At 42.8% G+C, this 15,660-nt stretch overlaps 1 protein-coding gene across 1 annotated transcript; it reads left to right on the forward strand.

Moving 5' to 3' along the window:
* The first annotated feature begins 798 nt into the window (after positions 1 to 798).
* LOC147198063 (UPF0524 protein C3orf70 homolog B) lies at positions 799 to 14,652 on the forward strand. The gene is made up of 2 exons (XM_086124137.1): positions 799 to 1,466; positions 11,448 to 14,652. The coding sequence occupies exons 1-2, from the start codon at positions 1,283 to 1,285 to the stop codon at positions 12,074 to 12,076; spliced, it is 813 nt and encodes a 270-aa protein (XP_085980263.1). The 5' UTR covers positions 799 to 1,282; the 3' UTR covers positions 12,077 to 14,652.
* The last annotated feature ends 1,008 nt before the right edge of the window (positions 14,653 to 15,660 follow it).

Here is a 15,660-nt window from a genome sequence, read left to right on the forward strand (position 1 = left end):
AAAATGTTGTGCAACTCTGGCCTGTAATAACCTCCAGGGTACAATTCGCAGATTAATCTTGAATTGCGTGAGCCACTCAACATGCGTAACCATTTCCCAGATTCCCTGCACTGAGATAACCAACTGCATTTCTTTTTCATGATAAATCACTTGAATGTACATCTGATGCCATATTCCAGTTTTAACACCTGCTCCATCGAATAAGATACAATACAGGAAACGGTTTCACTCATAAAAACCAAGAAAATACTTTGTCATCTGCCTATTAAGCATCACAAGCACATTTTTTTGTGTTTGATGATGTCTGCTGCATGCACCACAAACATGGATCTGCACGTTGACAAATGGTTGGTTTGATGATGAGTGTTGCTTCCACAAGGGAAAACTTAAAGGGGGGGGGGGGGGGTCATGTTATTCAATTCAATTGTCGACGCCCCCGGTTATTATTTATAGGGAGGGGCCCAAATTCTATTGCTCCGCCCCTGTTCACCGCGATCCATCGTGCTGTTCTACTGGATTTGAAAACTCATTTAACTCCAGCTCAGAGCAGTAATTACAATCTATCGTCCCATCTGCTAATTATGGAAAGAGTAACAGCAGTCCGATGTTTGTGCTGACTCAGGTGGGCAGGAACTCCTTTTGTATAAATCAGTGCGATTGCGATCCCACGCCCACCTTGGAGGAGTAGCAGATGAGGGTGCTGTCACCTAGCGGCCACAGCTTCCGCAACCGGAACTAGAGTATCTTACTATTTCATATTACGCGACTATTCAGTCTTCTTCAACGAATGTGTTCGTTGTGTAAGCTGCTGAACGTGTAGGAGGGTACCTTTCTCGTTTTTTTTTCTTCACGAGTGGGCAACTGGCTTCGTGTCTTCCGACTCCTCCCGCCGTGTGGTGAAGTTGAGATGGTGTGAGTGAGGAGCTCACGCACGCACACACAGGAGCCTCCCGTGGGCTGGATGCCACGATGGGGAGAGCTGTGGAAAGCCACCGCGAGAGCCTTTGAGGACAAGAACGGCCCCGGCTCGTCGAGCTTCACGCACTTTTTTTCACGAAAGAGGTCGCCCGCCGCCTTTTAAGTGACGGCGAACGGTATTCCTGCCCAGCGATTCGCCGTCGGAGCCTCCACCCCGGGCAGGCTTCCTACTTGGAGCTCGCCCGCCCACCGCGGCGGCGCTCGGTTGCTGTCATGTTGTAGTTGTTCTCCCCAAAAGTGTTGCGTTTTTGATATTTTTTCGGAGGGGGAGTCGGCGTGGAAGTGAAGTTCGGGCGATGCTGTTATGGCCGCTTCCGGTGCTCCAAAGTGTCCGAAGAGTGAGAAGTTGGACGAGGCGCAGAATTTGGCCAAAAGCTGCGCGGGGAGACCAGACTTCCTCCCGTGTGACGGACTCTCCATCTGCGCCACGCACAGCCACGGAAAGTGCTTCAAGCTGCATTGGTGCTGCCACCTGGGATGGTGCCACTGTGAGTTGTTCATGGCCTCATTTTGTCTTGTTTTGAAAGAATCTCGTTTTATCGAAACGTCAACAATCTGCCCCCCCCCCCAAAAAAATTTTTTTTACAACGCCTCCTCCCCAAAATGTTGCAACGCTTTGTAAAATGACCAAAATAGTACTCTTTAAGTTTTGTATTTCATAAAAGCATACATATAACAACTATGAAAAATGTGATGAATTGAACAGTGTTTCCATCATCATCATTTTATGCTTTTTAAATGGTCCCCTCGGGTGTGTGCGCCTTGGTTACTCGGAGGTAGTTTAATATATAGAGTGCTATCGATTATTAAGGCGCATCTCACTGGGCGGCGAAGATTTGCCCACGTAACGAATGTGTTTGTTCGTTTGTTTGTTTTTTGGTCAGGGTTCGTTCAAGGTCGCAAAGACGTTCGCCAGACATTCGCAAGCAATTTTAATGTTGCACACTGTTATTTTTTTTGCCGTCAAATTTTGAGCAAGTTCAAAATTTCTTTGCAACAAGAAAGTCGTATGTTGAATGTCTTTACAACCTTTACTGAACCCGAACAAAAAAAAACCCCAAACAAACATTTGCTATGGATGTAAACACTTGCAATCCTTCGCCGCTCAGCAGATGCAGGCTTAGTTAAGGAGGGGAAGCCAGTAACCTATACTAGGAGCCAATATTCATTTTCAGTCAAAGGGAAAATATTAGCGTTATTATTTTTTTATGTTTCATGAATAACTTCAGATTTGCAAAATGTAGTGGTCGTTTTTAATCCTAGACAGTAGATATCTTTGTTTTAAAATTCTAACAAAAAGTTGAAGGAACTCGGGGTCATCAGCATGTCTTAAAAAGTTAAAACCAAAGACTACTTTAGTATATATAATAAATGCTTATGTGTATTGTTTTGTTAGCCTGTCCCTGGTGTCCTGCGATGTTCGTTGGCATTAAGCTAAAGGACTTTCATAAGGCTAAACTTTGTGGTGTGTTTTGAGAAAAAAAAAGTGTAATTTGATTTTGTTTTATGTTTAGTCTTACAGTAAACTTCTGAGAGTGGCAACTAACAGCTGCAAGAAAGCGCTTGACCACATTTTTCAAAAAATTGCTCACTAACTGTTGTTGCAAAAAACTAACCAAAAAAAAAAAAATTTAAAATGAACCCCGAAAGCTCATGCATGATATTAACTGACAAAGATTAAAACAGAGGACTTCTCACTTAATTATAGTCATCGTTAGTTTTACAAACGTGAGACATAGTCTGTTATTGTGGTTGTAGTTGACAGGGATGTTAACCAAAAACCTCCATTTTACATGCTTTTTCCCGTCACTATGACAACGTGCAGTAGTGCCACACCGCAGCATGTCGGCTGACTTAATTAGTGCCTGGCTCAAGGGAACCTCAACCGTGGAGGCATGCGCGATGCAGAAAACAAGGATGTACTCGCCTGGATATAAACAGCGCCTCATTTCGTTTGTTGTGAGCCTCTCGTGTCTCTCAACAAGATAAGGCAAATATGAGGAACGTCAGTATGATGTTACAGTTGGACACCATCATAAACACTGTGCATTGTTAAATTACAAGAACCCGTAGAGAAAATGAATGGCAGGATCTTGTGACATGAATGCAATCACAGAAATGGAATTCTTGAAATGGCTTTGATCTGTAACAGAATCACTTTGGATGTAGAAATGCACTCATCATTTTTGTGTATGTATGTGCAGAAGTGAAAAGATACCCCCACTTCCCCCATTCCATTATGAATTCAACTGCATAGTGTTAACCCCCCCCCCCCCCCAAGGTTCCAGGTTTCACATTTCACGTTGAGACCTGATTGGCTCCCACTGTACTTGCGATGTCATGCACAAATCATTGCAATCGTTTTTCATTTCGGCGATCATGCTGAGAAATGCGCACGTTGAATTCAATAAGGACTTTCAAATGAAACAATTGACCCTGGGCTTGATTGTTTTACAAAGAGAGAAGCTCACAGTTGGCACCAGAAAAAAAAGGGTGTCTTCATGTCACCAAATAAATACATGTGTCTCAGAAAACAGAATTCTGTTGCAAAAATAACGTTAGTTCTGCCCAAGCAATTCCATGACTGATGATGAACAGTACCAGGACTGGAACATCGAACTTAACATATCACTCCACCTCAAAGTTGTTCTAAACCATTAATTTGCCGACATCAACTGTCAGTAGTTACCTAACATGACCGTGGGTGGTTTAAAAACTTGGTGTCGCAAAGTTGAATGCATTTTTTTTTTAAATGAAGCTTTAATTGAAAAGTGTGAATAGTCATTAGATGAGGACAAAGGCAACGAGTGAAGCCTGCAGATGTCACCGCAAATCTCCAGGTGGGATTAAATGAGCCTTCAAGAAAATCGCAGCACTCCCTTTGATGTTGGCATAACTGCAGTAAATCCAACCAGTAAATGAAAAACACTTGTAGGCCGTAAAATATAAAACAATCAAATGGGGGTGAGGAACAAAATGTATGACAATTCCTAAATTTGTTACATTTTGTGTTCCACTGCTGCGCAAAGCAGTTCATTGAGCTCTGTTTGTAACGTTAAAATGTCAAATGTTAAGCCAAGTATTCAGTTATTCGAAATGGTTGTCGCTGTAGCATATTCACCAGCTTTCTAGGCATTTTCCCGATGCCAAAACGTTTTGTGCACAGCGCTCAGTTTTATTTAGAACATGTTCACATTTTGAGAAATAACAGCTCTTGCATTTTTGTTTCCTCATTTTTTGACAGATTGAGGACATCTTTTTGTCCAAAGATTGATGGATTCAAAATACCGGTAACCTTTTCCCACCGGGTAGTACGCTTGATGCGTGTTTGCACGCATGACAGAATCTGGAATCGATGCATTGTGGTGGTTTTTTAACCAATAGGAACCTTTCCGCCATCCTCACGACTGACTGATTTATAACTGACGTGTGCTTATGAATAACTAATATTAGATCAGTATGTCAAACACAAATTCAGCCATTCCGAAAGAGTTCCTTGTGAATATTTGCTTCAAATTTATTGGAGAAAATTACGTCCACCACTGTTGTGACTGTGCCATTTCTAGCCACAACTCATTCTCTCATGTCCTTTCAGTTTGAGTCAGTCCCACCTACGCCATCGTGCCCCTGCAGACACATGCCGGAATAACAAAGCAAAACCTCTTTCATTACATAGCCCAAAGTAGTCCTTGAGATGGGTGCTTAGTTCCTCTCTTTGAGTAGAATTTCCGCGAGCTATTTTAGGCTTTGCAGCACACTTAAACTCCATTTGACTTGTTTGGAAAGTGCGAGGCATGAATGAGTCTCACTGGGCGCAGACACTGGATTGCACTTGAATACAATTTCCCTCATTTGTTTATTCTGTGGTGGGGGGGGGGGGGGGGGGGGGGTTAAATGCTCAACTTCACAGAGAATCACAGGACAGGTTACATTCAGCAGAGACAACACACACTATATATATATATATATATTTTTAACAAGACCGTACTTGAAGAGTTGATGAGATCATACTTTGCGTTCTTGATTTCACGAAATGGTTCTTGTTTTCGATGAAAAATTCGCCCCCACCAACATGGCTGCCTCTTTGACGCAGTTTTCAGTCTGCTCTCGTCTACTGTAAAGTCTATTTATGACAAGAGAGCAGGGCGAGCTGCAAAACACATGACCCCCCCTCTCGGTCTGTTGAGGATGAATTACGGTCAATTCCGGAACCAACAGACCGTGAAAATTTGGAGTGGACTGGACACGATTTTCTGTCCGTTGGTCCCCAGGTGTGTTAAATTGAGATTCCACTGTTATTAAATCAAGGCAAAAACATGAAATGGGGCCGGGCGTCTTTTGAGGAAAGCTGGCATTAGAAATTCAAACCTCGGTTATTCGGACATCTTTTTCGACAAGCAGCGGGGTCACGCGATATCTTTTATTGACAGGGCGCAGCATCCCGTTTTAAAGGTCAGCGTTTTTTTCTCGCTCACATAGAAATGTCAGGGGTATTTTCACTCCCCTCGTTCCTCAGACTCTTTCTCCACTCTCGGCCTGACACTTTGACACCGCCGCACGAATCACCGTGGCTGAGCTTCAACCTGACAGGTTGTCCTTCTTTTCGGGCACGCCGCGTTTTATCCCATCTCCGGCTACTCCGGGAATCCACAGATGAGCACGAAGCCCAATCACGATACTCGGCAGCAGCTAGTCAGGGCTTAAAGTGTACGCAATGTAATCTTTTGGAATTGTGACGTCCAGGATGTGCTTGCCTTGTCATTTGAAATCTTCTGATCAGGACGGAAGATTTCAAAGTCCTTTTCCTGTTTATTGGAAGCCACGCCCGTAATGAATTTTTCCCCCCGCAAGTCTGTTCACTGGTACATTTTTTTTTCTTTTGTAAACATTGTCTTGTCCTCCTTTTTTGCTTTCAATTATTCAATGGCTGTTTACATGGTGCTGCTCTATTACCACAAACTGCCTTGTAGCCACTATTTCATTTTGGCTCGTTTCCCCGCTACACAAAATAAAAACACCCAACCATAGCATAATGTACCTAATGGATTTCTATCTCTCGTCATAATCATGCACTATAGTCGGACTAAACCAGCTTAGATGATGCTATCAGGCGGAATCAGGACACCCGGGGAGAAAAGTGGAGCTGCATACAATAGCTTCACTGTGACGTCTAACAATGCAAAGTGGAAAAAAGGGAGAAATGCGCCATCTTCTCTCCGATGCGTTTTTGCCATCATCTACTTGGACTGTAGATTTCCTGCATGGATGTGAAAAGCACTCTACCAAAAAAAAAAAAAAAAAGCTTTCCAAACAAACAAATAGGTGAACCTATGTACAGTAAATAGGATAGACTTTTCTCAGCACTTGATCAAACACAAAATATTGAAATTGTCATGCATCTGAGAATGGATGTTCTTGGTAAACTGGCACCGCAAGGTTTTTCATGTATTTTTTTTTCGTTCTGTGAAAACGCTTTTCATGTAAACAGCGGGGTGGGGGGAGGGGGGGTTGTGTCTGTTGCTCTTCTAATTTGCACACAGCTGTCTCTTCGCTGGAGCATTACACTCAGAAAATGAGGTAGAGTCGAATTGGATGGAGGTGAACGCGACCGTTCAGCAACAGCTGACAACATCAGTCCGAGCCTCTCATTAGTCATAATTAGCTGTGCTTAGTGCCCCCGCCAATATGTCATGTCTGATGAGAGATGTCGCTCACAGCACCGATAAAACCAACGGATGTGAAAGGATTCTCCCCCCCCTCATCTCTGCGAAGTGATTACAATCACTGGGCAAGGTAATTACTCATTAAACTGAAAATCAAAATCCTAATGAGGAACAGGATTCTCAGTAAGCTCCTTCATCTCCCATTTTTTTCTACTTTGGTGAAACTCAGGAGATCTTTTGAAATGCCCAGATGTGCACTTGAATAGCGTGAACTTGTCAATGCGTCATGAAGTGACTTGATACCTAGCCGCCTGCAAGCGATGAAGCATTTTCAGTCTGCTTTATCGAACTCACAATGTGGACATCAGTCTCTTTGACCTAGAATTGAGTGAATGTTTGTTTGTTTGTCTTTTTTTTTTAATGAAAAGTAAGGCACTGTGATTACTTAAAAATAAATCTCGTGTGACCTGAAAATGTTCTGTGTCTGTGAGTATACTGGATTATTCCGTTATAACCTGAAATGATTTCAGTTATGGCAAAATATAGCATTTAGTGGAAAAAAATCTATTGTTTTCCTAGTAATTATTCTATTATTTTGATTATTAGGATCCGAGCAGCAAATGCTGCAAGAACTCCGTTTTTTGTAGAAATTCTTCTTCTTCTAATTATTGTTGGGGCCTGAGCATCGAACGCTGCAATTGTTTTCTTCTGAATTCCTTTTCTTCTTCTACTTCTCCATAAAGACTCACATTTTGGAGGAACTAAACCCAAATGGAAACTCACCAACCTTTGCACACACATTGGGCCTGTCGAAAAATGTTACATTTTAAAATCGCCATACACGAGTACAAAAACATGGGCCCATAGCTCTCTCTTCTGGGGTTTGACGGACCCTGTCCTGGTGCGTTTAACTTACGACTATGAAAATTGGAAGACCCGTGTGGCGCCCTTAGACATACAAAAAGACATTGGCGGCATTTAAAAAAAAAAAAATTAATGTACAATTTTTGCCCATTTATAGGGTCATACTTTTGCCCGCTTGTCCCACACGGTTCGCCCAATTGACTTCAAACTTGGGCTGTACCATTTCAATACACGGGACAACAACTAGGAAAATATTTTACGCTTTTGACATGCATGGCAGGTTAATGGAACACTTTGACTTTTCCCGAAGTGTGATTGTGAGCGCAAATGGTTGTTCGTCTGCTTGCCCTGTGATGATTGGCTGGCAACCAATTCAGAGTGTACACCGCCTGCTGCCCGGAAAAAGCTGGGAAGGGCTCCAGCACGCCCGCGATTTTCTAATCAAGCCGATTAGAAAATTGATGCATGGATGGATGGAATTGAATGATGTAAAAAAAAAACATGTGATGATGCAGGGTTTTTCGCAGACAGCTGTGATATATGTAATGTTTGTAGTTGTGAGCAGAATTCTGGTTCTGTGTGTGTGTGTGTGTGTGTGTGTGTGTGTGTGTGTGTGTGTGTGTGTGTGTGTGTGTGTGTGTGTGTGTGTGTGTGTGTGTGTGTGTGTGTGTGTGTGTGTGTGTGTGTGTGTGTTACCCCACATTCGGTCATTGTGAATCAATCCAAAGGGAGACTTATTGGATTGATCTTTGCAGATTTCACCACTGTGCTGCGGCATCGTATAAAGCCTCAGCCCCTATCAAAAAGATCAACGCAGTACAGTCAGACTCTGACTAAAGTTTGTGGATTTCACACAAATGACATGAAAATATGTTATTGCCTTCATATTGAAATTGCACGGTGCATCCCATTAATGCGGCACGAATTTTCGCTGCTGGAGAGCCCCTAAGTCTTAATTTATCAAAGTGGTCCAGATGCCGGACATAAAGCAAAAGCTACAGTTCATGTTATTACTTGAAGTCGTGCCAATGCTTTTCCTGCTATTTCCTGTTAAAAAAACAAAACAAAAAAAAAAACATTCAGATCAGCAGAGCATCAACAGCCAAGCAAAAATATTTTCCCCTTTGTTGAAATGGGACAACGGCTCCTTGTTTTGTTCAGCCTGGGGTGGGAGGGGGGGGGGGGCGCGATATCTCCCCAGCCATTATGAACAGACGAAACGATTCTGCCAATGCATGTCTATTCTGTCGACATGAGCTTAACTTGCAGGGCTGCGTGGAGTCATGAGACAGGAAACGCGTTGTTTCACATGAGAGACCTTCCCCTTTGCTGAAATCTGAACCCTTTGTCTCCGCCCAGCTGCAACATATATCGACAACAGGCCAGCGCTTTAAAGCGATACATGACATCATCCGGCCAAATATTTCTTTCTTCTCCCGGAGGCTTAGTCAGTATGAGTCTGCTTTGCTTAACATTTACTCTTTTCACTTTCAAAGCAAGCCGATATTAAAAGGACAATCTGAGCTCCACACATTTTCCGTCCGGCTGCATTCTTTTCGGGCGAGTACAAACATGGATGGCTGTGGGAGATGGAAGAGTGCTCCCGAGTAATTCACAGAGGAGCTTCTCTGTGCTTTGTAGAGAGCAGATGAAGAAATTTGTCGAATTCCCGCCCCGTACTTCCCACCTATAAAGGCACACAATGCGGATTGAATCCTAGTTGCCTCATAAATATCGTAATTATCTCGCGTCTCTTTGTTGGCATAGCTTTGTTTTCTTTTTTCCTCCCCACAGACAAGGTTCATTACCTCGGGAACACGTCACCTCCTTAGCTTTTATGCATCCCGCATCCTGATTAGATTTTTTTTTTTTGTAATGAGGAGCTGTAATCTTTTTTATCATGTGCCGAACGGTCTCATTTGCATCTCCTACATCCCCCACAATGCCTTTCATCATCACCTCTTTTGATTGTGTTGCTTTCAGGCACTGGCATTTAAAAACCTGATGAAAGGCTCTTGAGTTGGGGCTGAGACCTTCGTTCTATGGTTCACGTGGCCGAGTGTCGGTGCAAAACACACAGGGGGTGTTAAAGAGTACACGCTGCACTCGTGACACTGTGCGATATCCTTTGTTGTATTTGCGACGCAACAATAACTGCCGGTTTCAACCCTCCGGGGCAGAATGCCTCATTGAATTGGATTTCGGATTTGGATATAAAGTGCACAGGTTACCTTGTGTGCGATCTGACAAGGAAAGCTGTCATCTGTTTTGATTCGGTCCCGCCTGCACGCGGTGCTCCTACCAAAAATACTCAAGCTAAACCATATGTGTATTAATCTGCTGCGGAAATCCAAACATACCCCAGTTTCAGTAAACCTGCTGTTCTGGTGAACTACTTTATCCTTAAAAGCAGTCAATCACAGACTTCCTCGTTTTTTTCTTTTTTTTCTTGAATGTTTCCTAAGCCGAGTAGCACAATTGGCCAAGTAGCCTTCTCACAAAACAAGAAAAAAAAAATCAACATAAAAGAAAAGTCCAGTTTGCCTCGAATTCAACCTTTGCGGATTACCACGACCTGGAAGACTGAGAATCGCTCAAATTCCCATACTGCCATACTAGTAAACAAAAACCTGACATTTGAACAGTAGTGTGTAGACTTTATATATCCACCCGACATACAGCGTGAGAGGAAGAGATGTACGAGCTTGCATTGTCTGGTCCTCTCCTGGGAGCCACTTAAACAAAATGCCCGCGCTCTCCCGGCTGCACGGCTGACGAGCATCACCACAAACTCTTCTATACGTCCATTCGTTTTCTATCGCCCTAAGATCCATAGAGACGCATTCACACCTGAGGGCAATTTACCTTCTTCAGCGGAGCGAACATTCCCTGGATATATCGTACATCCAGCAGCCGGAACGTTATGACTGCTTGCACATCATGAAATCCAGTACAATTGCTGTAGCAAATATTCTAACATGACACAGGTGGTTCTGTCAGAAAAGTGCAGGATGAATGTAACAATTTTGGTTGTAGTTTGAGTTGGCTACACTCCAGTGGATCTGACATTTCTGAATATAGGGGCACCTGTGGTCACAGAAACATCAAGCTAATTGGTTTGATGGTCTTACAGCCTTAACTTTTAACATGCTTGTCGACAAAGGATCATTTTCTTTCTAATCTCCTGAGAACACACTCTATGTGCTTCCTCTGGCCCGTGTTTAGTGTGGTACACAGTCACCTGACTGAGTACAAGTTTGAAATGACCTGTGATGCTAATTAGAAGGGACCCTCTGTTTAAATTACATTGATGAACACATTTCAATTTTTTTTTTTCATTAGAGAGGCAAATTTACTTTGCAAGACTATTTTTTTTGTGCTAATTCCAAATCTACCCACATCCAGGATGTCAGATTCATCTTTGTCGCGGGCCACATTTTAGTTTTTCTTCGAGGGCCGTTATGACCAAAACCATATTCAAAAAGAATATGAAGAATAACGGTTTATTCACCTATTGTTTAAGTTACTGTAAAGAGAGGTTCAGTAACAAGAAAATGCTTACAATATCACTCTTATTTATTTCAAATGAGAAGTTGAATTTTTGGTAGAGATTTTAGCAAGCATCATGAAAGTTGCCATCTTTGATTTGCATTGGCGGGCCACATAAAATGATGTGGCGGCCGGGCCTTGAGTTTGACACCTGTGACCCACATTGTTTTCTCAAGCGCATCAAGTTTTCATAATATTACTTCTAATAATATCATAAAAATAATATATGTGATATTGTAATATATTGAGCATTTTAAAAATGAATTAATGGTTAGGTTCAGCAGCAACAGTTTTGTTTTGTTTTTTAAAGTGTGATATAATTGGCACTGTGTTGTTGCAAGTGAACAGTCTTGCCAAAGATGGCTAATTGATGTCCCGCTCGTCCTCCTCCAGGCAAATACGTGTACCAACCCATGACCAACGTGTGCCAGCTGCCCAGCACGGCGGTGCCCCCCGCGTCCACGGAGTACAGCAGCACCATGGACCTTTCCGTCTCCCTGGCCGAGCGCTTCCTCAAGCTGGCGCCCTGCTTCCGCTCGCCTCCTCACCTGGAGTCTCCCAAGTACTGCGTCATCGCCGACCTCTTCGTGGACGACTACGTGGTCAAGCGCATCAACGGGAAGATGTGCTACGTGCAGCGCCCGCTGCCGCCGGCGCTGCCCGAACCACCTCAACCCCCAGCTCCCCCCACACCTCAGCCGCAACCCGCTGCCAAGGCCATGCCGGCGCCGGCCCAGCGCGTACACAGTGAACAGAAAAAACACACCTCCCCCTTGGACAAAGTCAAGGGTTCCAAAATGGACCAGTGCTCGTCCCCGTCCAGCTCGGAGGACTCCGGCATCAACGCGCTCGGCCTGCACTGTATGGAATCCTGCGAGGACGAGAGCGAGCGGGAGGACGACGAGCTGAGCACGGATGGAAACTCCAGTCCCGGAAGCCTGTGGGATCAGGACGAAAGCTCCTTACTCTCTCCCTCCAAATCGATGATTGAGATCATCGAAAAGATCGAAACAACTGTCTGAAGTCAGCGTCGCGACGTAAGCGCTTGAGGATTTACCTTCGATGAGCCTGGACGATCAAACCCCCGGGGGCTGTCTCGTTTGTTTTCCTCTTTCCACCTTCTGTTCACAATCCCCGCATGGAATGAATTTCTGCCACTTTCTACCAGACAGGACACAAAGATGAAGCACAAGAGTGCCAAGCACAAGCACAAGTGGACCGAACAGCACATGATGGAAAACGGGAAGGACAAAAGCAAGGTGAAAGTAAAAAGGAGTGTTCGGGCCACACTGAAACGACAAAACAACGCGAATGTTAAAAGAATCGAGTCGGATTTTTGAAGGTTCAAGTTCCAACGCAAACTTAAACAATGTCATATCATTCAATATTTGTTTCAAATGAAACACGTCTAGTGAAAGAGATTTAAGTGTGTAGTTCTTAAACAAACTTAAACAAACGTTTACACAATCACAAAGTGTTCCGCTTTTATACTCCTGATAATCAGGCTTCATTCTTTTATCGACTTTCACCGTCACATCATTTTAGTTTTGCAGTGCAGAAAAGAAAAAAAAACAAATTGTACTCCTCCAACTTATTTTTTTGGGGGAGGGGGTTACAGTGAAACTCCTCTACAACGAAATCATGTTTGCAGCAAGAAATTTTTCACAACGGGGGTTTTTTCACTGTAGCAAATTTGATCTCAGATGTACACACACACACATTGTGTACACGGACACACAAACGTATGTGTACTCTTTATTTTTATTCCAATAGTGCATAAGTATGAGCATACACTTATTTGACACTTCATATAGTCAGTGTAGAAAGAAAAAAAAGCTAAAGAATTAGCGAAATTTACGATCAGCATTCACTTTTTCACTTACATCAATTTCTTGAATAATTTCTTTTATTTTGCTTCCTCCGTCTTTCATTTTGATCACTTTTAGCCTCTCTTCCAGCATCAGAGCTCTTCTTGTCTTAGTTGCTTGACATCCAAAGGTCCGTTTTGTAGCCATTTTAGCAATGCAACGTTCTTGCCGCGTCTGAAACTAACAATAACAAATACTTCCTGGACTACTGCGTCCCGCTCGTCCTCCTCTACGAAGCAGTAGAGGTCGCTGTTGGATTAGACTTCGTTGTAGTGAATCTCGTCGCGAGGCAAGAGCAGAGAAAAAGATTTCGTATAACGCAATAGGGTTTTTTTTTCGTTGTATGGGCGGCAGGAAAGTGGGAATGGTGTTAATGCATGAAGATCTTTTCACACTAGGGGGTATTTTCGCCCATGTAGGTTTCGTTGTAGAGGAGTATCACTGTACTTCTAAATGTTTTTTGGTATGTATACCCTGAACTGGTTGCCAGCCAATCGCAGGGCACACAAAGACGAACAACCAATCGCACTCACAATCACACCTAGGGACGATTTCCACTGTACCATTAACCTGCTGTTATAACACCTCATCATTTGCTTGTCAAATATTGACATTATTGACGGAATAATTTGAAAAATAAATCAATCAACTTCATTCTTACATTCTTGATGTATTTTCTTTTCAGTGTGGTCCCAATGCTCATAAAGGATGTTGTTAGTGAACCGCAAGAATTCAGAAGTTCCCCTCATGAAAATGAGCACTTGCACATGCATCAAGCCGTCAGGTGCTCTTCCTCATTCTCTGACCAAAGCTTTGGCTTGATCCCCCCCCCCACCACGCAAAGGTGAAAAAACTCTCCATATCCTAAGGACAAAGCAGGCTTACCTATCACGCTGGGTCCTTCAAAGCTGCGTTTGTGTGCACTTTAACGACACCGACACACTAACAACCAGTACGGGCAGAGAGGTCCGTGTTCGACAATCAAGGATTTTACACACAAGCACATTCCTATGCCGTGCCTGCCAATGAGGACTAAGGATGTTCTCTCTCCGAAAAAGACTCACACCCCACCACAACCACCACCTCCTTCAGTCCAGTTCAACCTGCCAACTTTGCAAATTTGGGCTTAAATCAAAACATGACTTGTTCTGACCTCCATTAGCTACAAAGAAATGAAGCAGCGCTGATATGTGTCAGTGTGGCTGGAGGGGAAGACATTCTTCATCCATTAGAAGGTTCTGGTAGAATTCAACAATGCCATTTGCTTTTTGAGCTTTGGAGTGAAATGTGTCGTGAGGATTGCGGTTACGGGAATCCAGGCTATGCTAGGCTAGAGCTGACTTGACTTTGTGCTATGGAGCCCTGCAAAGGTTGATCAGTGCACATTTTAAAGAGATGAATATGAATACATTTATGTGATGCATATGATGTTAGAGTTCAATATATAACATGAACAGGGTGGACCCCCTATTAGTAAAATACAGTTGGTCAAATGTTCAGTCTACCTGATTTATTTGAAACATTTGTTTTAAAATATTCAACAATACAACAATTTGCATGTCTGTATTTACCCGGAAAAAAAATCATATACCATTCGCGTTGGTTACACAGCAAAAGGCACAAGTGAAACTACTATTCACATAAATTGGGTTTCGACCAATATCACAGTTTTGAGTTTTATGTTCTGAAGCTTATGTTATTTTCTTATCAATAAATACTAATGAAACTGATTTTTTTCTCTCGTTTTGGATTTTGTTGACAGAATCTAACAGTAACTATTCCTTTGAAGGAAGCAAGATGCACGAGTAGATGGCGCATCTGCTAAGAGATTCAAGGGTTCAAGTCTGGGCTCCGGCTTTCCTGTGTAAAGTTTGCGTGCATTCTGTAAGTAGATGTATAGTCTACTTAAAAAAAAAAAATAGTATCTGGATCCAGACGATTTTATTTTATGCAACCACTTGGCAAAATAAAATTGAGTAAATTCAACACCGTTTTTATATATATATTTTTTCAGTGCGCTCTGACTTGAGGATAATTTGTTTGTGGCTCACTCACGTTTGAAACTTATTTGAACATTTAGGTTGGGTGAATTGCCAGTACCGCACATGCACATGTTCATCACCTGATACAGACCGAAATGTTGACATATGTAAGTGGATGCCGTGGAGAGAATGTGCATCTATTTTCAGAGTGATTAGGAAAGACAATACGTTACACGTCAGAGTGACGAGCTGTCGTGAGAACGTTCTCACCTTGACTTGAAAGCCACATTGATTTTTTTTTTCCATTTATCCTCGCCCTCCTGCGTTTGTGTCGATTGATTCTGGGGGTTTTTTTCTGCAACGGCGAAACAGTGCGGAATAAGGTGGAATGTAATGATCATTGGTTTCTGGAAAAAATGTAGAGGCATACTCACTAAAAAGATTGGTGGTGAATCAAGTGCTGACGCAAATGACATCAGGAAAACTACAGTACAATGCTTCATCCAAGGTCCACTACTATTTGTTCTGTGAAACTGGTCCAACTGGCGTTTGGTTGTCTTTCAAAACAAAAGTCCACAGTGACATTGATTACATTTGGAATAATACATTCATGAGCTCCAGACTGCCACCACCCTCAAACATGTTTTCAATTGGGCATTGGTGCCTTGAGATACAAGTGACACAACTTTCAAGTTTTTTGGGACGTGAGCGATTCGGATGATAGGCAAAATTGCCAAACTCATTGAAAAAAGACAG

Source organism: Hippocampus guttulatus, chromosome 11 (assembly GCF_054856545.1).
Source record: "Hippocampus guttulatus isolate MCC_2025c chromosome 11, RoL_Hgut_1.0, whole genome shotgun sequence".
Lineage (NCBI taxonomy): Eukaryota > Metazoa > Chordata > Actinopteri > Syngnathiformes > Syngnathidae > Hippocampus > Hippocampus guttulatus.